Source organism: Mugil cephalus, chromosome 9, assembly GCF_022458985.1.
Source record: "Mugil cephalus isolate CIBA_MC_2020 chromosome 9, CIBA_Mcephalus_1.1, whole genome shotgun sequence".
Classification (NCBI taxonomy): domain Eukaryota; kingdom Metazoa; phylum Chordata; class Actinopteri; order Mugiliformes; family Mugilidae; genus Mugil; species Mugil cephalus.
This window is the reverse complement of record NC_061778.1, coordinates 9,840,795-9,867,004: the sequence shown is the minus strand read 5'-3', so window position 1 is coordinate 9,867,004 and position 26,210 is coordinate 9,840,795. Positions and strand designations below refer to the sequence as shown.

At 40.1% G+C, this 26,210-nt stretch overlaps 1 protein-coding gene across 2 annotated transcripts in view; it reads left to right on the top strand.

Annotated features, from left to right (window-relative positions):
* Positions 1-18,552: 18,552 nt before the first annotated feature.
* esamb (endothelial cell adhesion molecule b) overlaps positions 18,553-26,210 on the top strand; it is a 54,002-nt gene continuing 46,344 nt past the window's right edge. Inside the window, exon 1 of one of the 2 annotated variants that reach the window (XM_047593359.1) lies at positions 18,553-19,037. In XM_047593359.1, the coding sequence (XP_047449315.1) occupies positions 18,980-19,037 (58 nt within the window). In that variant the 5' untranslated portion in view covers positions 18,553-18,979. The remainder of the gene's footprint in view (positions 19,038-26,210) is intronic. The other variant, XM_047593360.1, reaches the window with a different exon arrangement.

Sequence of the window (26,210 nt, the reverse complement as noted above, 5' to 3'; positions counted from 1 at the left end):
CAATAAACATCCAGTCAGCTCCTTCCAGTCGTGAGATTTTGTCTCATTTGGACAGACAACCTCTCTGCTGGAAAACTCAGCAGGTTTGCAACAATTCAATTAAAGGAGCAGCTGCTTTCAGCCAATCAGTCTGCGCCTGTTCCTCAGATTAATTCAGCAAAGCCAATTTTAAAGGAATCCTTTCACATGAGCCAGGTTTCTATCTGAATATAGAGCAGATTGAACTTAATTTCCTGGAAATGTGCAAAAGAAAAAACATCGGCGATGAAGGGGGTGTCAGTCAAACCTCGCGTATTTGAAACCTGTGAAGAAAATTGGATGGAAACGTGGCATTTATGTTTGCTCAGAGCATTCATTTGTAGATCGTTAGAGTCTCCTTCATCGGTCCACACAGATTTAATCAGATGTCAACTTTTCATTTATTCTTGACGTGACCTTTAAGTCTTTGTGTTTCATGCACGTCAAGATTCATTTGTAAAGCCCCCTTCCATTGTACTTTATGTGTTTTACTTTAGTTCATTGGAAGCAGTTACAAAGCGGGAAAAAAAAAAAGCTTCAAAACGGTGAGTTAGAGGTTATATTTTGCAATTTCTCACAGATTTTCAAGTTGGTGAAAGGAATCCTGAATCTGTATCATAAGTTCAGAGCCAACGGGGATTTTAGTTTTAATTAAAGACAGGCAACTTTTTATTTGAGGTTCTTGGATGTTTACGGTACAATTTATGAGACGTTGCTGCATTTTACTTTCATCATTATTTAAAGATTCTTATCTATTTCAATTTTCCTCTCAGGCCTTTTCCCTAAATTTGGAGCTTTACTAGCATGAAGAAGCTCTGTCCAAAGGTAACAGATCTTTTATTTCCAAAGCTCAGTTATTGACGCACTGTGTGTTGCCCAGAACTATTTCTTTACTTCTTCCTCAACGCAGTCTGGGAGTTGTATTGATCTTCTAACGCGCCGTTATGCGCCAATAATTGTATTTCTCCAAATGTTGAGCCGTCGCATGGAAAATGTGTAGATTTATGAAAACCTTTACCTTGCTCAAGATTTCTGTGCTGTGGCATTCATGTTTACTTCAAGCATCGATTTTCAGATTAGAGTCCCTTTCATCGCTGCACACAGATATGATCAGATCGCCCGTTTTAACTTCAGAGTACGTTTAAGTTTCAAGTTTTATGTACGTCTGGATTCATTAAAAATGTTTCATTCACACTTAATTTTGCTTTTATCAATAAATCAAGCTTTTCCACCTGGCAGGGATAAAAACGTTTCACAAAGTTTTGTTTTCCTCGCAGGCTTTTTCATGAAGTTGGAGCTTGGTTACCTTAGTTTCATACAGAAAACAGTATTTTGGCTCAGTCCAAAGGTTTAAAATACAACCATTAGCTCCTCTGAAGATCACCAAACGGGATCCTATGTGTAATTTGCTTCATCCGTCAAAATACTTATGTATGAAAACATCACATTGCGTTATATTAAGAGTCAAGTGCAGAATTATTTCCTTTGATTTGAGTGTTTACCTCCCTGGGAGTCGAATCAATCCAACTCTTGAAATCTATAATGGACATGAAAGTTCATGAGAACACACTTTTCCTGTGATCCGTGTTGTTACTTTTTCCCTTTTTGTGTTTTGAGTTTTAGAATTCAACCAGATTTAAAGGCGACACGTTTTCTCTCTTTGCTGTAAGTGCAATTTGTGTGTGTGTGTGTGTGTGTGTGTGTATGTGTGTGTGTGTGTGTGTCTGTGTGTGTGTGTGTGTGTGTGTCTGTGTGTGCTGACAGTACAGGGAGGTACAGATGGTGGGATGTGGCAGTCTGTCTGACTGCGGTGAAGAATGTGAGATTCAGCTGTCGGCCTCTCACCCCCCCAGCTCTGACCTTATGTGTCTCTGATCACCGTCTGGCTCCATCTCATTATGACAAACTCCATACTGTTTCACTCTCACACTGCAGCAACAACAATTACCGAGCCCAAAGAAAAAACAAAACTCCCGGACCCCTCTGATAAAAGCTGACACTCCTCTCAGGACGTTTGGATTCTAGTCTGTTGTCACCGATTGATCTCTTGTTATCTATCTTGACATGATCGAGAGTTTTAGCTGTAGACCTGCTGAGACGTCTCGTCAGCAGATTTCATTAGCCACGGGAGCAGGGGTTTTGTTTTCCTGTGGTGTGTGTGTGTGTGTGTGTGTATGTGTGTGTGAGAAGAGGTGCAAAGGGCTTTCGGATAGCCGAGAGGACTCCAGGGTTTATTTATAGACTGAGTGTCACAGTGGCATTGTGCCAGCAGCGGAAAGTCATTTACATTCAATGCACCAGAATGCGAAGGTAAGCAGCTACCATTGCTGCTTCGCTGAAAGGCTCAGCTTCTTAATCTTTCGGGACCCCGGCCAGCAGAGGGAGCAATACATGGCAACAGAGCGTGCCCCCTTTTTTTTTTTTTTTTTTCATGCTCTTAAATGGCACTGTCACATTGTCGAAGAGTTGTTTGTACTGAGCTGTGCGCGCGGCTGATGGAGCCCCGGAGGAGCCCTGACTCCTGCTGCAGCTGATAAACCGATATAATGAGCCTGTATGAGGCTGCTTGCACCACAGTACACAGTGTGATAAATATTACAGCTCATCTCTCCATGCATTTGATGTGTGTTTCTACCAGAAATTAAGGATCACTCACTCAGGCTGAGTTACCAGTGAAGAAGAAGTGCAGCATTTATTTTAATGTGTCACCAAACCCAACAATTGTCTCCAGGACGCAGCAAATGAGCCCACTGCAAAGAAGCGTCTCATCATTAAAACTGCTATAAGATAAAACAGCACAAAAACAGCAGGGAGATTTGCAGAAGGCTGACAGCATGATTTAGCTTTCACTGATAAAAAAAAAAAAAGAAAAAAGATGGATGTAATTTGATGATCGTGCCCTAGAGGTGAAGCTTTCCTATAGCCTGCGTTAGCTGTGGAGGAGCTCAGTGGACTCATTAAAAGCAAAGATGATATACTAGCTGCGCAGTGCGTGGCCCTCGCTTAAATCTATTCAATAGATATCACAGAAGTTCGTGTCGGCTGGAAAGAAGGTTCGGTAGATTGGTCGAGTCATTGTCAACGGTGGACGCTGTTGCCAGAGCAGAAATATGTGACGAATAAACTCTGACAGATGACCACGTCCAAAAACAAGAAGGTCCCAGAATGACTCAGACAACAAATGCTGTAAAATATTCATTGTAGGTTTTCAGAACCATTCACTGAAAGAGGTTTTGTACAAGCTCAGGGATTCTACTACAATTGTCAGAATGGCAGGCAGACAGTGGAGGAGGAGGAAAATACAGTGGGGGAAAAATAAAACTCCTCTGGCAAACCTTTAACAACTGCCTACATCCAGTAAGTCAGGCTAATACTACTCAGTCATTCTTTGCTCATCACGTCTTCATTTTGTCTTTCTGACTAATAGAGCTGAAGCTTACCTCATAGTTTTGAGTTATCACCCTTAAAAGCTGTTAACAGTGCTACAATATGCTAAAAATGTCCTGACTCTAATTAAAAAAAGAATGAAAAGTTAGCATTAAACTCTTGCAATTTGTTCTGAAAACATCATCAAGTGCTATCTCGAATAAATATTTAGAGTTTTGTAAATAATTTAGATGTGCCTGTTTATCTCACTGCTTAGCTACTCGCAAATCTAACAGCAATGCTAACGTGCTAATGTATTCGTCTAAGCGTTAGCTTGCTAACAACTGCTAATTCATTCCTTCCGTTTTCAGTGTCAAAAGTTTGTTGCAGCTTTAAAAATAAAAATAAATAATTCTCCCTAAACAGAACTTGTCTGAGGGAGAAACATAATTAAAATGATATGTTGTGTAATTGCCTCATTAGGATGATTTAAATGACTTGGTTACTAGCTGGTGTCCTTAGTTTAGCACAGAAAACAGTAATTCGGTACAGTCCAAAGGTTTAAAATACAACTATTAGCTCCTCTAACGATCACCATATAGAATCTTGAGTGTAATTTGCTTCATCCGTCAAAATACTTATGTATGAAAACATCACATTGCGTTAAATTAAGAATCAAGTGCTGAATTATTTCCTTTGATTTGAGTGTTTACCTCCCTGGGAGTTTAATCAATCCAACTCTTGAAATGTCAAACTCCATCTAAAACAGACATGTAAGTTCATAAAAACACTATTTTTCTGTGATCCTTGTTACTTTTTACCTTTTTGTGTCTTAAGTTTTAGAATTCAACCAGATTTAAAGGTGACACGTTTTCTCTCTTTGCTGTAAGTGCAATTTGTGTGTGTGTGTGTGTGTGTGTACTGACAGTACAATAAGGTACAAATGGTGGGATGTAATACATAATCTAAATAATAATAATCTAAATAATTTAGATGTGCCCGTTTATCTCACTGCTTAACTACTTGCAAATCTAACAACAATGCTAACGTGCTAATGTATTCGTCAACACGTTAGCTCGCTAACAATTGCTAATTCACTCCTTTTGAATGCAGTGGCCAACGTTTGTTGCAGCTTTAAAAATAAAAATAAATAATTCTAAACAGAAGTTGTCTGAGGGAGAAACATAATTAAAATGATATGTTGTGTAATTGCCTCATTAGGATGATTTAAATTACTTCTTTGACTCCTTTTCAGTTGTTAAAATGTAAACACCCAGTTCAGACTGATGTGACCTAATGGGCAAAGTTTTCTAGCAACAAATTAAATCACTAAACTAAGTGAAGAAGTTTTTAAATCTCCACGAGTAGGTTCACATCGAGGCCGGAAAGTGACTAAATTAAAGGTGAGCACCGCTTTCATTGCCACTAAAAGAAACACCACTTAATGTGTTGAATGCAAACAAAGAAGAAGTGTTTGAGCGTTTGTACCTCACAATGCATGCTGGGAAATATACTAGTTTTGTTTATTTTGTTCAAGCAAGCTGAGTGAATTGTCGGCGGTTCGTTCAATCAGCTCTTCGTTTCAAGGTGAAGGATTTATAGTCAGAACATCTGAGGTTTAAGAGTCCAGAAGAAAATGAACAAAGACCATGTTTATTATAGGCCATAAAAAGATGAGCTGATTCCACTGAATTCTTGTGTTGTGTGAAGTGTGTTTATTACAGTTTGCTCAACAAAAGCTGTGGCATTGTTCCATCATCTCAGTCTGTTTCTATGCATCAATTCATTCATTTTACTGACATGCCTCGCCCGCTGTGTCTACCTGCAGTGAAAATAAGATCATGGGAGACTAATCAATCATCATAGATGCCATTGATTAGATCAGTTTATATGAGCAGCAGGAGATTAGTGTGAATAAAACTGCTTTTTAATTAGGCTTCAAGTGTGTCTCCATATCCATGTGGATTAAAATGCAATCATATGCTCTCTGTACCGTAAAGCATTTAAATCAAAGGAGAAACCAACAAGTCATTGTTGTGTCAACTCCATATTAATGTATTGTGTATTTCTTTGTTGTTGTGGCTGTAATGGACGTCCATTTAGTTACGTTTAGTTAAAGTTTAGTGCTTCCCTTTACGATGCAGAAGCAGTAACATCAACCACAATAAATCGGGAGCGCCTTCATTTATGCTTTTATGCATATTTACAGCGTTAAATTGCTTAATCTATCATCAGCCTTCAATTTATGCCTTTGAACGTCCTGTCTTGATATGTGGCTCAGTAATGTGTGTCACAAAATTGGATATAGTTTAAGACAGCAGTGGCCGCCGAGTGTTTTTCTGTTGTTTTGTAGAAAATTGCTTATCGCGAAACAAGCAATTAAAACGTGACTTGTTTTGTGGGATTGTGAGACACGGACCCTGGATGAGTTTTGCTCCACTTAACAACATCATCCAGTGATTCTGATATTTGCACTAAAAAGAAGGGGGGGGGAAAAAAAGTCTTCTCGGTTTCCACATCTCCAGCCGCTGATTGCTTGGTACAAATAGATCTCTCGTATAATTGCCACTTACGCTTGAGAGCCCATTTATCTATTCTGAAACATTACGTCACAGACTTCAAGTCTTGCCTCTCGTCTGTGTCTCTGTGGGGAAAAATGTATCAGAAATTCTCTACATCTGTGCTTGTAGTCCTTATTTGATTATGCACTTACTATATCTTTACCCATACCTTTATGAAAATGCCATCGTTTCATTTGTTAGCGTTATCCTGAGGAAAGAATTATGGATAAGAATTGGTAACAATGGGGAGAAAGAATATGTTTTGAAAAGGAGCATGGTGATCAGAGCGTGAGCTGATTCTAGCAGAGGCTCAGGGGAGTCCTCTACTGGCCTGAAGTCATAACTGCATGGCTTCACAGAGAGACATTAAAGCTGCACAAATTTGGACACGACGATTACAATAATACTTTACGGCCTTATGGATTTGATTAATCAGTTTGCTCTTCTGGAAGCTGTCAAACAAACTCATATACCCCCTTTTTTCTTGTCTAGTTTGTGTAACAATCTGAACCAAAGGCCGATTCAGCTGGAGCCTCACCCACCTTCCAGCTGGTCTGTAAACACATGCCTATTGTAATTGCCTTCGGCAGTTCTGGAGATGTGATAACTGTGTAGCCTTGTCAATTTTCCTGCATCTTACACGATGGCTTTGAGGGGAAAATCCACTCAGAAGTGCCATGATAAGGAGATAACCTGTATTATTCAGGTCATGTTATGGCTGATTAGTCAATAACGAGAACAAAGAGAGTCTCAGCTTTATTAAAAAAAAAAAGAGCGTTTTTTTTTTCAGCATTGACACCTTAGAAAACAAATATGATATTGATATTTTAAATTTAAAAATCACCTAAATGTTGTTTTTGATCAATTTTCTATCACTCTATCAGTTCTGCTTTAAGGATGCCTCATAAACTTAAAAATAGACACAATTACACAACAGCAATGTTGTGACGTGTAAATTTGAGGACACAGCTACTTGAAAAACCCTCAGAAGTTGATAAACTTGTGGTTTTAATGGGATCATGAGGACTTGTAAGGCAGGTCATTGAACTTGGGAGTCAGCTGATGACTTTTCCACACCTTGGCAAATTGTCTGACTCTTCAAAAGCTCGTTGTAAAGCTCAACGAAGCGTCGCCTCCTCTGCTAACTGACTGGGCATCTGAAAATGAAGTTAATTGATGCCTTCAAAGCAGGTGAAGGATATAAAAAAAGCATCTAAGTGCTCCTATTTTCAAGTGTCTGAATTACCATTAAGAAGCGGCACAACAGGGTCACATCAAGACAAAGAACCCTGATCCACAAACAGAAAGAGACATCAGACATTCAGCTAAAACTTAGCTGTCTGGCTACAATCTGCTTTGAGTTTTTGTTGTAGACATGAAACACTGAGCGCAAATAGAAATAATGGATTCCACCATATACTAGAAGATTCTACAGTCAGAGAGACGGGTTACTACGGCAAACCATCCACCATGAACTACTACTACGGAAATACATATTTCTATATCTTGAACATAATGTGTTTGCAAGAAAATATGAACTTGTCCTTATATGATTGATTGGTGATTCTTACACCTTTGTAAGTGGTTATCTTTAAACATTAAGAATATTACGGTAGCTAAATATAAGCGAAATATAGAGCTATATAGATAGATAGACCTATATAAAGAGTTTTAATAGTTTGGTGGAAGTGCATCTCATCGTGAAGCGTGACAACCTGTCTTTGTTTATCTGTGTTGTGATTGATTCTCTTGTACATATGTCGGTTTTCTGTTTTCTGCTGTTCATGACCAGACTTGTTTGAGGTTGTGTAGTGAGTTAGCTGAAAGTCTGTGCTAATCGCTAGCCACCAGCTAATGTTGTACCTGCCATTTCTGTCCTGGGCTGAGTTTTTCTGCATCTGGGTAAGTGGAGACTGGTCTACCATGGTTACTACGAGATTGTTTGGAGGTCATAGTTAGGGGAGCGTTTATATCATAGACTGTATATAAAGATGCATGCTGCGCACATTCAGATTTACAACACAGATCCAGTTCCAGACATACAGCAAAAACATTACATCAATCATTGCAGTTATCTACTTTATTCTGAAAATTACAGAACCACGTGGACAAACAAATAATAGTTTTGAGTCATCTTTAGTTGAAAGAGCCAAAAGAATCTTTGGTTCCTGCTTCTTAAATGTGAATACGTTCTGCTTTCTTTCTTTGCTGTGACAGTAAACTTTGAGCCTTGGTTGGACAAAACAAGTTTTTGGATTCTCTAGGGTGGACATTTTTGTTACTTCATGACATTTTACAGACCAAATGATTAATCACATAATGGCTTACTTGAGGAAATAATGGCACATTATGAGTACTTTTTTGACAGATCTTTCATCCATCTCTTTCCTCTGTTAGTCACTTAACTCCATAAAAAGGAGAAAAAAAATGATAATTTGGACTTTCTTTCTGGCATCTGTGCTGTATCATTGTATTATACTGTCCAGGATCATATCAACTTTTGATACTTTTTCAACATTTCTTTTCCATTATCTCTCTCAGCTTGTTCTCGGCTCCTTTTGAATGACATTCATCATGAAAGGTTGAGTCAGGCCACTGTCTCCAGGCGGCTTTTATTAAAAACTGAAGATAGATGTCTTGTTTGCAATATACAATGATGTTGAATTCAGCTACAGTTCCTCATATTTCTAACATCTTTTCATGCTCTTTTTTTGCTGTCTGTAAATCCTAATCCGGTTAGTTTGGCTGCAAGAGAAAATAATTTCCTGTTAGCAAACTGAGTTTAGAATTTAGCTGAAAACTGAATGAACATGTCAGCATCCTGAAATTAGTGTTTAGCTCAATGTGCGACCAACTTGAAGTTGTTGGTATGCTGAAGTTAGCATTTGGTTCAAAGTAGTATTAATAAGATTGTTAGCATGCTAGCTAAGTACCATACTGTTGCAATCTGAAGATGATATACATTTTTTAGCATTGTGAGTTATCAGTTAGACAAAACTAGTCTTTTTCAACTTTAGACAATAAATTTCACCAGCAAATAGTTCATTTGCAGCCTCCTCCTCTTCGTTACCGCAGGACGTTTTGTGAAGTTGTTAATTGACCCTCTGGTTTTTGCTCTTCAAGCTTCATCCGTGTCACAAGACTTCTCAATATGTCTCCAAAACCTCCCAGAAATATCAATGATGTTATAATACAATATTGTAGTTGGAATTAGAATTAAGAAGACAGAGAGAAAAAACAGACAATAGATGCAATCACCAACAGTAACATCAAATGTTAATCTTACAAATAATAACTTAAGCCATATATATGTGTTGAAGATATCTTACCTGGTGTAAAATCTGGTGACGAAGCAAACTACTGGAGTCCAAATGAGTGCTGCAGACGGAGTGTTTGAAGTTGCTGTCTCAGCGCCTCAATTTCCTCATTCCCCGTGGACACACACTGTGCGACTAGCTGCGTAATCATTCCTCTATCTCTTCGGCCTGCGCCGTCCTGGATTCCGGTGGACTTGATGTTGGACAGCTCTGGTGCTCCCAAACACCAGCGTGAGTTGTTCCGGTTGTGAAGTTGTTTCGTTCGCCTACCCTTAGGAGTGATATGAATCTTGACTTGTCAGCTCGGGTGCTTAACTTTGTGTGTTTGGTCACTGAAAATCCTGTCCTTCGTAATCTGTGCAGCCACTGCGCCCGAAATCTGGTGTCTTTAGGGAAACAGTGGAAGCTCAGATTGCTGTCATAGCGTTCCAAAGTGGCACATGACAGTGGTCATTAGAGCCACTTGTCGTTTTCTGGAGCATTAAAGTGTTTCAACAAGAAACTATTTTGTCGATCTCTGGCAAAAATGGAAGTAACGTCATGAGGCTTGTGCACAGAGACTATTGACCCCTGTGCAGAGAATTTGGACTGTACCCCTGCTAGCGTTAGCAGATGAATTTTCAGAGGAGTGTGCAATGCAGCTTGTTGTATTTCAGGATTGACTTGTATATTCTGCACGTCACAGTAGAATGGACTTCAGTGAAGTATTTCCATACATTGGAGAACTGCTGCTAGTTTGCTACACTCACTGTCATCTCAGACGCCCCCGTGTTGTTATTGTCACGTGATCAGCGTCTAATCGACTTGGACTAAAGTTGACTAGTTGATACCACTCCTACAAAATATTAACGCTGTACTAACAATATTCTTAGCATACTGAAGTTAACATTTATCACAGTACCTCTGTACTCACTTCAGCTCGTTTGTGTCCTGAAGTTAGTATTTATTTCAAAAGCACCACTTGTTAGCTTGCATGAATTAGCATTAAGCTCAAAGTACCACTGTACTCATATAATACAGTGACTAATAAGCTTCTTCGGTTGAATCATACGTTGTCCCGGATCATCTGAACTTTTTACACATTTGCACCGGTTTATTCATTATCTCTCTCAGCTTGTCGTCAGCTTGTTCTGAATGAGATTCATTGTGAGACGTTGAGTCAGATCACCGTCTTCAGGCTGCTGTTATTAAAAACGGAAGATATGAGTCTGCGATATACAGTGATATTCTCAAGGCCCAGCTGCAGTTTCTCCATTTCCTAATCCAGTTAGTCTGTCATTTTGTTTCTACGCAGACTCAGCGCCCAGTTTTGTGGAGGTGAGTCTCAGAGAGCGCATATTTTGTTTCAGGCTCGCAGCAGCCTTCATGTACAGCATCACAAAAGGAGCACGCAACAGATGCACTGCTAGCAAGAAGCAAATTGGCAATTAAGATGAAATCAGAATGTTTTCAGCCTTCAGAGAGTGTGGAGCACACTCGCAACATGATCTTCAAGGGTCACATTACAGCGTTTTCTGACTAAAATTAATGAGAAAATGCATTCAAAATACATTCAAACTCACACCAAGAGGACCGGAATGCATTATATTGTGCATAACAAGCAGAATTGCATTACCCCCTGATAAATAATAATAATAAAAAAAATCTTTGATGCATGTCTCAGGCTCAGACGAGGTCATTTTCATATTCACCACGCTCGTCGCAAATCTCATCTCTCCTGTAATGACGGTAAAGAGTGATAAATGACAGAAGGCCCTTTACACAGAGGACTCATATCACCCAACATGTGGCAGACATCCAGCCGCACGCAGCCTCTGAGATTATTCACCGGCTGGCTGTCGCAGAGCTGTGTCCACGCTGCACAATTTGAGCATGTCAGCGTGGCTCCTAAATTTTTAATGGAAATGTTGGAGGGAAGCAGTCAATGTCCAGAGCAAACTAATAGCTCCCCCTTCACAGTGTGAATACTTCAAACCCCCGTCACCTATAAACACTGATGTGCGGGAGAAAAAAGGCGTCGAGGGAGAGAGGAATTAAATTAAAAGAATTCAATTATAAGATAGGCAGGTAAAATTTAGATTTCATTCCAATTCACTTAATCAAGCATGAAGTCATTCTTTATTTGGCGTTTATGCAAATGCTTTTTTCTAATTTAAGTCTTCAGATCGCTCATGACTTCAGCAAAATCCCCCCGTGTGTGTGTGTGTGTGTGTGTGTGTGTGTGTGTGTGTGTGTGTGTGTGTGTGTGTGTGTGTGTGTGTTGCTTTCATGCCTCTGATGGTTCAGTACGAGCAGGCGGCAAAAGTTTACATACGCAGCACAAATTCAAAGCGTCACTTCCATTTCATGAAGCCTTGACGGCTGTTTTCACTGTGGGGACATGATTTATTGAGCAGGTCACTGAAAGGACTGTGGTCTGTGTGTTGCAGAGATTTGGTGTAGGTGGATTTTGATGTTATTCACCGAAATGTCACATCACTCAAAAAGCTCTCGTCATTATCTTTGTTTGTTCTTTCTCTGCTGAAGTGAAACGCATTTCTCAATAATAATAATAATAAAAAGTAAGGTAGGCGAAATAAGGAAGAGAAAAACAAAGTAGTGTAAAATGTTGCGGTGTACGTCAACATGATAACAGGGTATGAAAGAAGAAATCCATCACCAGTCTTTCTAAACTCTGGATTTGATTATGTGTGTATACACGCGAGGAATTTCCATATTTGCTTTGATGTTGTCTCTCTGTTTAGCGGCCCCCGTTAATGTGGAATACGAAATGTTCTAAAAACATTAATTAGACTCTTTAACTTTTCTCGTTTTCTCCTTGAATTATTTTAGAAATAATTCAGGTAATTTTAGCTCAGTGCACGACCATTTTAAATAAAATGTGCAAAGAAAAACAGCATTTTATTTACACCTTACTGCGCTGTTACATCAACAGGAAACACTCTAGATGTCTTCTGCTCAATTTCATGCAAATTTCACACGGGTCGGTTTGATAACTTCGTTATTTTTGCATGGAAATATCTCAATATCTCAACTGTTTTGATTCTTTGAAATTCACAGTTTGTTTCACAGTTGTATTTTCTGTTTTGTGCTATTTTGTTTTGTGAAGATTAAAGGGTCATTTATAGTAGTGCGGGACCTAGACACCGTAATCTGTGCACGTAGCCTACACAAGTGTGAGCCATTTATACTTGTACATTAGTCTGGCTAGTGCCGTGTCTTTTTTGTTTTTTTGTTAAATTTTGTTTCTACCTCCTGGTTTACTTTCAACACTTTCATACAAATATTTGTATCTCCAAACCTCCTCAGTTAAAGGCAGGTTGTGTCATTTATTTTTGGGGTTATTTTGGTATTTGGTGTTTTTAATTTTAGTAGTTTCTGACTCAGTCTCCTTAGATGTTTGATGGAGGCCAATTATTCGACCTTTCTCTCAAACGTCTTTTCCACAACCACAGGAAAATTACAGGAAGCTGCTCATTGCCCCATTTGGGGTTTAATAACTTGTTGCCAGCTGAAAGATAATTGCCCGTGCAGTAATTATCCGATAGGAGGCTCGTACCTATTTTTTTGATTAAATCCAGGCTATGACTTTGTTTGGGGGGGCCAGATAGAGTGTATATATAAATAATCAGAAAGAAATAAGACTAGTTTCAGTAAAATAAATGAACATCTGTTCACACAGGAGTGAAAAGAGTCTCAAGGCAGCTTTTTGGATATATTACACCCAGAGCTGTAGAGCAACACCTTCACCCACAGAACCCCTTTAGAGGAAAGGCTTTAAGAAGTCTGGTGAGTTTCTGTAATAAAGCAAAGCTCACAGATGCAGGAGGCTGAGGTGGAAGAATGAATTAAATTTGACCTGGGTGAGTTTGTGTCCCATCTGAGGCTTAAAGTCAATATTTGGGCCACTTTTAGAGTTTTATTTTATTGTTAATATTGTCAGGTCTCAGCACTTGGTTGGGGAAATCTAACCCGTGGAGCCTTTTACTCCACAGTTTTCCCTAAAAAGCGTAAACTTCCACGGACTTGTGACGTTGTAAGGCCCCGTTGTGTGAGTACAACTATTAGTGTGACCCATTTTAAACAGAAGAAGAAGAACCTGTGGGAATAATGGTGGCCTGTGTCTTTGGCAGGAGGAACAGTAATTTACAGGCAGCTGAAATAAAACCACTAACCCTGTCATAACATAAAGAATATAAAAAAATAGTTATAAAACGCATCTGTATGTTATAGAAAGTGGTTTAACCTGATAAAAATACATGTTTGAATTCTATTCTGTGAGTGAGATTATGAACATTTATTTTTTTAGCCAAACCAACATTCATTTATTCATTCAGTTTCTGCAGTGCTTGTCTTAGACTGGAGCCTGTCCCAGCTGTTACTGGGAGAGAGGCGGAATACACCCTGGACAGTGAGCAACGTGGCACACTTATTATCGTACTCTTATCGGTGTTGTGTTAATATTCTGTATGTACTCTAAACCCTATCTGGATCAAATGCATCTGCTGTCCTCTTCTCCTCCTCTGTCCCACCTCCCTCTTTTTTTTTTTCTGTCTCTCTGGCCGCCCTCCAGCAGATGTGTCCCCTCATATGAGCTGTTCAAGGTTTCATTCTGTTAAAAGGGAGTTATTCTTTGCCGCCGTCACCTTTCAGCTCGCCCTGGGGGTTTCCAGCCTCCGGGTTGTGTGTGACGCGTCTCGAAATTTGTCTCTCATTGATTTTATATAAATAAAATCGAATGAACTGAATTAAATTCCCCTGATGTGTGGCCTTTTCTACAAGGACACTCCGTGTTCGCGCCGTGCTCTCACGTGGATTTCCTCTGGGTGTTTCTCTTCCCTCTGTCCAAAGACATGCAGGTCAGGAGCTGAGGCTAAAAAGTGCCAACAGGTACAAGAGTGAGTGTGAAAGATTGTCTGTCAATCTGTGTTAGGCCTGCGAGGGACTGCTGACCTGTACACTGATTTATTTATTTATTTATATTTTACCTGTAGCCAAACAACCGCTACACCCCCTCTAAAAAGAAATCAACCAGGTTGGAGGTGATGGGTGAATGCGCACAGACTGCTGCGGCGCTTCTGGTGCACACCACTAGGTGGCACAAAAGAATTAACAACTCTGTGCACATGGAAATACCAGTGATCCATCATTTTGTTGTCTTCAGACACTGTGAAATACCAAGTGCAGCGAGGAGGAAATGATTTCTACACCAGAGTCCAGTCGTGCTATCTAGAAGCTGACTGTCAAGGCTAAGCCCAGTTTCTTCCATCTGGCAGCCTGATAACACCACCTCAGCCGTCTCCAACAATGAACGTATTCAGGAGAACTGCGGGGAGTTTCGTTCCTCACGCAGATAGCCGCCGAAAGTGTCACAAATCTGAGAGATACCCGAGAAATATACCAAAGAAACATTTCTAAATGCCAGCGTCTTTTGTGCAGCCATTCATCATGCGTGCGCCGCGTGAAAGCGCAGTTGGCGGCGAGTCGTCCTTTAACATTTTTGCTGAATTAACTTCCAAAATCTACCTGACCCACTGGAAACGTGACTTATTGAAGGGGAAAAGGCCTGGACGTGCAAGCGGTGCAGTTTCATATCAGAGCTTCAGTCCCACTTACACAATCAATTATTCACAGGTGGCAGTGACATCTATTTTCTGAGGGTAGGTGGGAATGAGTTGCACATTTTTCACACGCGCTCACACAGGAATAGAGACACACAAGTCAACAAAAAGGCAGGAATACACTGATTAGAACAGACAAGTTTGCATTAATGTGTGGATCTAGAAATGAATTAAACTGTAAGTATGCGTACAGTCAGCAACGCTCCTGTGAAGCCTGGGCTCAACTAATAATTCAGATGGGAAATGTAATGTCTCAAGACTTTTAGGAGACATTATGCACCCTATAACTGCTCTATTGATATTCATTTCTTTACTGCACACAGAAAAACTGCTTCAGTGGCACTTTAACTTTTGTTGCTACAGGAATCATTCATATAATAAAGCGTGTCGTGTACCTGGCATTGCCTCAGAGCTCTGACTGTAAGTGGAGGTGCCCCTGACTGACAGGAACGAGGCTGCAGGCCTTTATATTCTCCTGCTGCTTCCTTTCCCATTGTATAATTAAATGTTGCCGCCAGTTATTAAAACACACATTTCGTAGGAGCCCCAATATAAAACGGGCTAATGCAAAATATCCTCAGACTTGCATTTTAGTTTGAGCTGTCCTTATTTTGAAGGAGGCAAAAAGAAAAGTGTGTGCAAAATACATTAAACACCACTCTATACATGACTAAGCCACTTCAAAACGTCTTCAAGAAAACTCAACCTGGTCCAGTTGCCTTTTTTTTTAACTTTGCGTTTTAGATATTATCACAAGCTGGATGACTTCAGTATACATAACAATATGACCACCCTCCTATTGTGTAGGTCTCCCATGAGCCACAGTTGGCTTGGACATGGGCCTTCTGAGGGTGTCCTGTGGTGTCTGGCACCAGTATATTGTTAGTGGGGGGGTCCTTTGTGGATCATCTCACAGATACTTGATCAGTTTGGGATCTAGTGAATTTAGAGGCCAGGTCAACACCTTGTGCGGTTTCTTTTTTTGAGTTCTTCCTACACCATTTGTGTGTCTGCTGGGAATGTCTGCTGCCATCAAGGAGTGTCATTTCTGTGGGGTGGGGGTGGAGGTTGCCTGGTCTGGTCTAGGTTGGTGTTACATGTCTAAGTAACATCCACATGAATGCCAGGTCCAAAAGTTTCTCAGCAGAACATTGACTTGTCACAGGATGGTCAACGTTCTCCTGTACTTCTCCTGTGGTTTTAGTGTTGTGGCTGATCGGTGTAGTTTCTGTTAGTCGTACTTAATAAACTGCCAACTGAGTAAATAATAACTTCTCATAATTTTAAGATATTTCATAATGTCTTTATACAATGAATTATAAAAGAAATCTGTTTCAAGAAAATCCTTTCTGGATCAACTTTAATTAAAATAAACTCTGCCTGGTTACTTTTATATAACTTGTAGTCTACTTATCAACTACTTTATTTAATTTATTTTTAAAAGTACTTAGAGTGGTGTAATTTCACCTTTCACCATAAAAGAACTACTAACACTCACATACACACACTACACACTACACACTTTATCGTATATAAACCTGTAATTTATGAGGTACGTTATCAATGGTCTGCATGTGTGAAATAATTAAACTGTGGGTGATAAATGGAACAAATCATTTACCACTCTGCTTGCTCTCACATATATACTGCATCTGTTTCACCTGCACTATAATTCACACAGGGTCTCCTGACTTATTCATGAGTCATGAGACAGTATTTACACCCTAACATCTTCGCCAGGTCCATCTTAAAAAATGTGACGACAACAGAAGAAGACAGGGGACAGCAGGCGCCACAATAAATAAGTCAGGAGTGAAACTGCCTGTGTGACAGCGACTCTCTTTACGTATGTAACAAAAACAAAAACAATACACACACAGCCTTACACTTCTGTCGCCACGTCAATGAGCCTCGGTGGATGGCACGACGACGCGTCTCACCGTGAACACAAAACATGTGAAGCCTTATATCATGTATTAAATCCATTATATTCCATTAATAATACAACACGTCGACCCACCTACATTAATATTTCACCTGACAGTGCTTTTTTTTTTTTTGCGAGCTGAGACCCGGACGTCAGACTTGCATTACGATATGAAATCCCTCAGCAGCTCCTGTTCTCTTGTAGAAGTGGCTGCACGCTTTGTCTCCGACCTGTGACACTCGATTCCTCTCTGAACTGTACCACACTCACATCCGTAGTGAGGCTGATGGTCGCCAAAATGTTTGATTTATAAATCATTATTATTATTATTTGAATGTTTTTAGATAATATATTAAGCAACAGTGCCCCATTCATTCACTCGCCAAAACATTAGGTACGCTACTAAAGACAAATGAATTCCAATAGGCGGTTTAGACAGTGCAGAGCGTCCTTCAAAACACAGTAGAATCAACAGCTTTCAGTTATTTCAAACTAATACTGAAATATTAAGCTAAGAGTTAGTGCAGGACTGTTACACTAGAATGCATTTGTTTTCTCTACAAGTCAGTGTATATAAAAAGTCTTTGTAAGGTCTGAATTTAGATAAACTTGCCAGAATCCATATTTTTTTTTATTAGTTATAATGAATCAGATTACTTTGCTGCAGACCTTTCAAAAGATTGTGTCATTTTCTCAGCTTGACAGAACATTTTATGTGATTACTTTTCATTATTTTGTCACCAGCTGTTGAGGTCTAACCTCACGACTCCTTTCTGTGATAAAGCTGCGTTCAAGTAGTGTTCAAACAAACATTTTCATCACTCCAAGTAAAGGAGTGATGGAAGTAAAGTCCATTAGTAAACGTCTAAATGAGGTTTAAGAGCTGAAAACCAGTTTTTGCTGACATTTTATTGTCCTTTTATACGTAAATGCCCAGAAAGCAGCAGCTTTTACAAATGAAAAAAAGGCTAAATAAGGGGAATAAAACCTAAATTGCACATTTAGACTGAGGTGTTCATATTATTCATAATATAAAAATGTGTAACGTGACCTCCCGTGTTTGCACTTGTGCTCTTCCTGCTTTATGTGCAGGGCGCACCTGACGCACCCACAAGAAATACTGCGTTTGGAAGGAACACGTTCAGCAAAACAACAAAAACAACAACATAATGTGTCATGCTCAGGTTGCAGAACATGTAGAAGCAGTTTCCTTCTCTTTGGGCAGGACGCAGGCAGAGATGAACCGGAGGCCACAAACTCCTCCCTACTGCTACAGTGTTGTCTTTTTTTTATTTAAAATCCGCAAAGACAGGAAACATCACGGTGAAGCTTATCTATCATTGTGTGTGTGTGTGTCTGTTTCCTTCTCCATCACTGTAGCCTCTCGTTGTGATATCAAAGAAAAGGGACAGGTGGTGTTTTGCAGCTCCTAAGATAAGATCCCTCTCTGCATGGAGGATGTGTTTAGTCAGATAAAACTTTCTAAGGCTAATAATTAGTTCGGTCTAGCTTTAGGGGAAGTGACACGTCTTTGCTGTGGGTGTGGGATGCTTGCTTCACAAATAAAAATCACATCTGGAGTTACCAGTGAGCTGAAAACACTTATATCCTTGACATTTTGGTGCTCAAATACCACCAGCTATATATGTCACTGCTATGAATTAATGCTTTTAGTTTGTGGGAGCACAAACAGCGAGGCGGTGAAGGCATGAACTAAAAAAGAAAGGACAGGAGTGTGTTTGCTGCCACCGTTGCCAGGGGGCGTCACCGAGCAGCTCAGCCAGGTGAATAAGCTCCTCTTCACTTAAACTGTGTGAGCCGGACAAGAAGCCACTCAATTCCTGCACAGACGGACCGCAGGAGTAAATCCCGCTCGGCCTGGATCCAGCTCAACAAGAACACGAAAGCCCGAGGAACTTGAACGCTCCGCGTCCTGAGATCCGTGGAGTAAAAGGAGCGCAGCCGCCGGTGCGCTCTGCCATGTCAGCCGCTGTTTGGAGGAGGCGGGATGGGAAGCGAAGGGGAAGCTTTGCTCGCAGACGTCGCCTCGCCGGTTTCAGCAGCGGACTGTTTTAATTGCTACCTGAAGACAGTTGAGCAGCAGTTAGGGGGGAGTGTTCCCTGTCAGCTTTAAAGAAGCTGCTCGGAGCAGCCGGTGGATGTTGCGCCATGGAGATGAAGACGAGACTCCGAGCCATGCTGTTCATGTTCGTATGGATTTTTCAAGGTAGGCTAATTAATTCACCATAAAGACCAGGTGCAGCTCGTCAGCATCGAGGGGGGCGTTAAATACGTTGTTTTCAAAGTCCAGATTTTCGTGTCGTCCGGACGCAATTCGAAAATCCAAGTTTTCAACTTATTCCTCGGAGAAAAGTGAGTTTTAACGGTTAATTATGGTGAATTAAGTCAGTAAAGTGCAACTTAATTCACAAGCTCCAGGTTTTTGTTCCTTTAAACCGTGATGAAGTGTAATCCCAGAAGAAGTTATAAACAGTTATTAGCCTGCTCAGATCCAGACATCCCATTCTTTCTTTTCTTTTTCCTTTTTTAATTTAGATGCAAGAACACAGACAATTCATGAAATATGTAATTTTTATTGCTGCGAATTCCACTGTGGCTGCAGCGGCTGTGTGTTTTATTTATTTATTTATTTTTTTTTTTATACAGAGGTCCCATTTTAAGCACACAGCAGAGTACTCCTCATCTTAAGAGGGTATAATGTTGTTGCACGGTTGAATGCTCGGAAGTGAATTTCAAATTCTAAAGTCAAATGTTGTCGTTTCTTTTCTTCGCTTTCTTTTGATGGTTATTGTCCCCTGTGTGGTTAAAAATAAGATAAAAGCTCGGAGTCTACCTGCAGGGGGGAGCGGCGATGTCGTTTAAAAAGACTCCGGACAAGAAATCCCAGCTGTCGAATTAAGATGGGGTTGATTAATAATGCACAAGTTCAAAAGCCAAATGCAGGACGCGTGGCTTTTTGCTGCTCAGACTTTCGTGCATGCGTGTAGTTAACTTCTAATGCGTAAGAAGCTAATAGTTTGTCAGAATACATTTTAAATAACTTGGTAAAAGGAAAGATTGCAGCTTAAATGTTCAGTAATTTTGAGTTTTAATCATGTTTGGTTGTTAATCCCAGTTCAGAGCTTGAAATCATAGTGAACATATTGACAGTTGTGTTAAATACAATTGGTTTTCCTCTTTCTTCTTTTTTTTATTATTTTTTTTTTATTTAGAGAACACATTGAAGCTCTTCCCCTAAAAGCCTTTTAGGCTCTTCTGACTCGGCCAATCTTGTACCTGTCATCTGTGCTGCTGTGTTGTTTCCTACCAGATGTTGTCTTCCTCCCAGTGTGGCAATCGGGGCTTGTTACAGCTGGAGTCTTTAATGTCATGATCTGTTTGCCTCAAACCAGAGATCTGACTGAAGAACAGCATTAGGGAACCATTATAACATCTTCACCACTCGTGATTGCCGAAAGAACTTGGAAAACTTCTGTGTCGTCCTTTAGCCACGCAGAGGACACCTGATTTAAAATATGGGCTTTTACGAGGGGCATCCGCATGGAAATCGCCGTGGCGTGACATTACATCTGCCGTGGCTTTGATTTGTGTAACAGCTAAATGGGATGAAACGAATGAATTCGGAGTGCGGCTCACTGACGAGCGGCTCCAGCCTCTTCCTCTCCCCATCATCAAATGTTTTGCTTAATTTGCGCCGCAGTTTTTTTTTTTTTTTCCTCCCCTCCTCAGCTAAGCTTCGCGTCAAAACCCAGGCCTGTCTGTCAGAGACTTGTCTGAGCTGAGAAGTTTGTATTGGTGAGACACTGGAGCTCACTGGCTCCACATGAGAAGATCCGTAGATAATTGGAATCTAAATAAATCTGTTAATGCGCCGCTGTCTGCGGGACGTTTCGAACGTTTACAGCAGAGAGTCACGTCCCAGATGTAGGATCAGTGTGTCCATGCTGAGACACGTCGCTGCTGCCCATCAGATTGGCTTGAGGACAGTGACAAGGTGACTTGTCGTGCCAAACTCAACGCCCCCCCTCCTCGTAAAAATGCCTTTCTCTTTGCCACGGCTATTAAAATATTGTCATGTCCTCAGCTGATTGTGTTCACTGACGGCTGGTTTATAATGAGACGGGAGCAACTTGGCTCTGGTGTAAGCTGATGTTTGCAAGCCAGCTAGATCCCTTTTCAGAGAATAACTCGCAGCAGAGCTTAGGGTAATTCTGATTATGTATCGCATGATTAACTGAACAAGAAATGAGTGGTCCCAACAGCAGGCGGCTGCAGGAAGGACCAGTGAAGCCTTGGCAGCTACCAGGGAGGTGCAGTGGCCTCAGTGAGCTAGAGATCTGCAAGATGTCCAGGAGTCAAAGTGGGATTAATAAAACAGGTTTTAACTAAGGCTGCAAAAAATATCGGTTGACTAAGCTTTATTTGACAGTTGTCCATTAATTATTTGGCTAATCTCAAATAATAAACACAATTATTAAACTTATAACACTTTATTCAAACATAATGTGTCTCATTTCAAACTAACTTTTACCTAATTATAATATTCATGACAGATTCAGAGTTGTTCTGCTTTTACCTAATTAGGGAATGTATTCTTTACTAGCATATGTATCTATCTATCTTTCTATATATATATAAAGATATGCAGCTGTATTATTTATCTGCTATCGGTTACCTACATCCACTTAGGGTTATGTGACATTTATGTCGTTTAGTTTTATACGTTTATACACACAGAGATGCTGCGTTGCCATGGTCAACTACCAAAAAATGACGACCAACCAACAATCAGATGAAATTTACTGTACGATATTCGTCCAAATACTGATGCTGCTGCCTCATAGTTTTGGTCGGAAAGACATCGGCTTTAAGGATGCGACTGACTGGGTCGCTGTTTCACAAACTTTTGACATTTTTTTTTTCCAATCATTTTCAAGTAGTGGTAGTCACCATAATTGGGGTCAGTATATTCCATGCAAATCAAGATATATACACTGATCAGGCGTAACATTATGACCACTGACAGGAAAAGTTAATAACATTGACCAGCCTGTGACGTTCAGTGTTTGGTCCTTAAAGTGGGAAAAAATGCTGTAAAACATCACTCGACCTCTGAGAAGTCAGAAAGTTCGATGATTTGGTTTAAACAGAATTGAATCCTGTGTCATTAGTTTATTATTATTTGGTTGTAATGCTGTAAAAAGTCTTTAGTTTTCACTACTTGGAGTAATGTTCTGTAATGAGCATATTAGAGATTCATGGGTTTACGTTTATATAACCAATAAGTAACAGTGTGCTTGTAAAAATACTCTTTTCCCTCTTGCCTTGTTTCTGATGACATTACTTCCTGCCTGTGCGTGTTTCCCTCCTTTAAGACTATCTGAATGGCCATGATCTGTTTCACCTGCTCTCTATTACCTCCCTGCAGTGTTTAATCTGTGGGATCCCTTCCCCTGTGCCAGTTTGTCTTGAATCCCTTTGCCAGAGCGTCTGTCTTACCTGAGCAGTGGACCTTTGACTGAAGTAAAGACCCTCTGACTCCAGGGGTCGTGGGTCGTTCTTTCTCGTAGAGTGGTGGAGTTTGTCAAATATAGGGAGTAAAGAAATCAATCAGGACTCAAACACCTTGTTTCTTTATTTCTTTTGCAAAAGTTCAAATCTGTACATGAGCACTCGTTGATGCTGCACAGTGACAAATGTTCTCTAACAAGTTTCTCATTAATGCGTTTATAGACCATTTTGGAAAGTGAAAGACTGAGGTGTAGTAACGTTACATGGGACAATGTTGTGTTTGTGTTATCACAGTTGTAAACACTGCATTTTGTATATTGCTAAAAATCTGTTACAAAAGAAAAAGCTGCTGAAAGAGTTTTAAATAGAGCAATAAACTATATATATAAAAAGTTTTTCATCAGACAATAAACTTATGAAAATCAAACAATTTAGCCAGAAGTATGAAGTCAGTGCTGTGGTACAAACTAATACTCTGAGACCACAGATAACCTGTTAGATATGGCCAGTGCCAACCACATCTCATTTTTAACTACTGCAGAGACCATCAGAGCCAGTGGCGAGTTTCAGTTTCACGACCTCATGAGATAAGGCCGTTTACCCCCAAAGATACCATGAGGTCTGACTGCCTCTAGCCGACGAGGGATGCTGGGTCCCGATAGCAGACCTGACATCTTAGAAAAAGTTGGAGCCAGTTTCTAAACTGATGCAATCTCAGTAAATTGAGCAAGATTTACTAAGTGAGTTAACCCTTCAAAACCAAATGGATCGCGGGCGATATATTAAAGCTTGTGGTTTTTGAATTACCGTAACTCTCAATGGTTTGTGCTATTAACAAAACTCAATGTGTGGCTGAACTCTGGGAAGTTGTGCTTTTGTCTGGAAGACCTTTCCTGACATCTCAATGGTACAACTAACTTCAATTTTACAACTCTCTTTTCCTGGGTCTCCCCAGTCTTGCCTCTCCCCCCGACCTACAGCCAACAGTGGTGGTGCGTCATCATTACCGTAATGGCAGCTTTTTTTTTTTTTTTTTTTCCAGAAAGCGCAACTTCCTGGTGTTAAGTCACACTTTGTATTTTGTCCATTGATGAGTTACGGTGATCAAAATACAGATTTTTTTAAAAATCTTGTTTAGGTTTTAAAGGTTTTAAAATTAAAACATGAAAAGTAATATCTCAAAATTTAACTTAAAGATTAAATCAAAATTTCTTCTGGGCTCAGTTTTTAAAACTTCTGGTAGTTAATTTTGTATCATGTCCATGACGTAACAACATGAGTATTTTTTCTACCACAAGGCAGTGTATGGAAATATTTTAATCTAACCTGTTGTAGAGTAAAGAATGCACCAACATTCATTAATTTTCTGTAACTCTTGTCCTCTGAAGGATCGTATGGGGGCTGGAGCCTGTCTCAGCTATATATGGATGAGAGGCGGGGTTCATTTTGGACAGGTCACCAGTCTATCGCAGGGCTAACACAGAGAGACAATCAACCATTCGCACAATTTAGAATCACCAATTAACCTAATGAGGAAAGAGAACTGGGAAAACAAGGAAAACACATAACCCCGCCGCATCCGTGCTAACCACCACCACCACCAATCCACATCCCTGTATCGCCCACGTACCTATATGCGTAAAACCATTTTTTCTATCTGCATTAGCATTTATCCAACACTAAAGCACTAATTTATGTGCAATGTGAGCAGAGGTATCCACATCTATCTCTATCATTTCTTACACCCTGAGTGAGTTTCACTAATATTGATAAATTCATCCCACTCTGTCTTTTTGAAACTGAAACCTCCATTCATCTTACAGTGTGTCCTTTCATTGGAAACTAAAACGCAGGTTCTCATTTATTTTCTTGTTAAGCAGCACAATGATCTTTATTACTGGACTGTCCCGTGGATAGCGACTCGCTCATGAAGCAAACATCAAAGCGAGTCACTCAGCGAGCAAAATGCTGATTAGATTGTGAGCATAATGCTTAATGTTGTGTGTCATATTTTTCTGTCTGATGTGGAGGAAGCGTGGACCGTCCATTTAATTTGCTCCAACTAAAATGGGAATGACCGAAGTATGGTATTAGATTCATGACAGCAAACAAAACACAACCTGTGAACCAAGGCTGGATATCGCAACTGATTTCATGAATCGATTAATTCACAATTAATTCATTTTGAGATGTGTCAGTTTCAAAATCACTTCACTTGGTTAATGAAAGAGATTTTCACTAAATGAATAGTCTTTGATTCCAGAGATATACAATATTCCCACAATATTTTACCTTTTACATCTTGTGTACAGATTTGCTTTTGTGCATCGTGTTTTTTTAAATCCAGTCTCAGGTATAAAGTTGCTCTCAGGGTTGTAGCTTCCGTCATGTTTTGAAATGTCATATATGTGCGGTATTGCAAGATTAGTTATGGAAAACCATGACTGTTTAAAGATTGAACAGGTCCTCAAAAGTACAGCCAAAGCAAGTAGAGCTCCCCCTGGTGGCTGGCTGCAGTATAGGTCATAAGCTCCACCCCCTCCATGTTAGTAAATGGGACTCGGGGCCAAACTGCAACACTAAAAAAATAATATTTTTGGCTGTACCCTAACACTTATTCATACTCAAATGACAATTTTTAGGATGAGTTTCATTTTAGTTAGTTATTTGATGCCATAGAAACAGGTTGTGACATATTGCTACATGTCAGTTGCCATGCCAACTCTCCATAAAGTGCAGTGGATAATCCAAGATTTCTTCTTTTAACTGGTTTAGGTAGAGCAGAGTCCTGTATTAATTAAACGAAAATGAAATGGAGTACTTATCAGACTCTGACTCCAAAGTCACAAAAAAAACAAAAAAAAAAAAAAAAAAAAACGATCCAAAGATTCCCACTTGTGATTGATTTAAATCATGAATCAGTTTTTTAAACACAAACCTACTGCAGCATGTCACAACCTACAGTGCAACATATAGACATCATTTCTTTTTTGTTGAGCCTTTTGTTCTGCCTCCACATCCGTCAGAGTTACCTCGGACTATTTGATCACCTGCCTTAAAGTCACATTAGTTCAGTGAGGCGGCACGCAAAGCTCCAATCAACACCTGTCAACCTCCACTACTGCAACTGTCCACACGGATAACATGTCGATTTGATTCATCCATGTCGGTATGAAGTCCAGCATGCAGCAGCTGTTGTGTGTAGGAACATGAAAAACCCTCTTTCTTGTATGGCGACCATGAGCCAATTAATTCAACCCAGTTTACATGAGAGAATCCTTTAGGTAGCTTCGTCTCTTTTTTCTGCCTCCAACGAGCACCTGTACCCCCTGCAGGGGTCTTCTGCGAGTTCACGGTACACGGAGTGGACTCTGGTCAATTAGGCTCCCTCATCGAACACCCACACTAAGGCATGTGTCAGCCTAACAAATGTAGCCGTGCATGACACTGGTGGCAATTTAACTGACTGAGACAGAAAAGATAAATTCAGCTCAATAAGAAGGGGCTCGGAAGATGTACAGCATCAGTATGTGTCCTCAGCAGCTGACCAGGAAGAAGGATGGCTGACACGTTCACGCGTTGTCAGCTTAATAGCCTGCACGAGGGGAGAAAACTCAAGCAATTTTTCTAAGTGATTCTTCTAAACAATATGGATTCTGGATTGCTCTGTTTTCTTGGACACAAGTTTTCAGGAGAGAGGTGGCGACAATAACGAGTTGTTCTAAGAAGGATTTCAAAAGATGAATAAAGCTGGAACCTGTGTGGACTGACAAAACTGTCAGCTTTTTCTTTTGAATGTATCAATCAAGTTATACTTCCAGCTGTTTCAATGCAAAACTTCTGCTCATGGCGGATATGCGATGGTGCA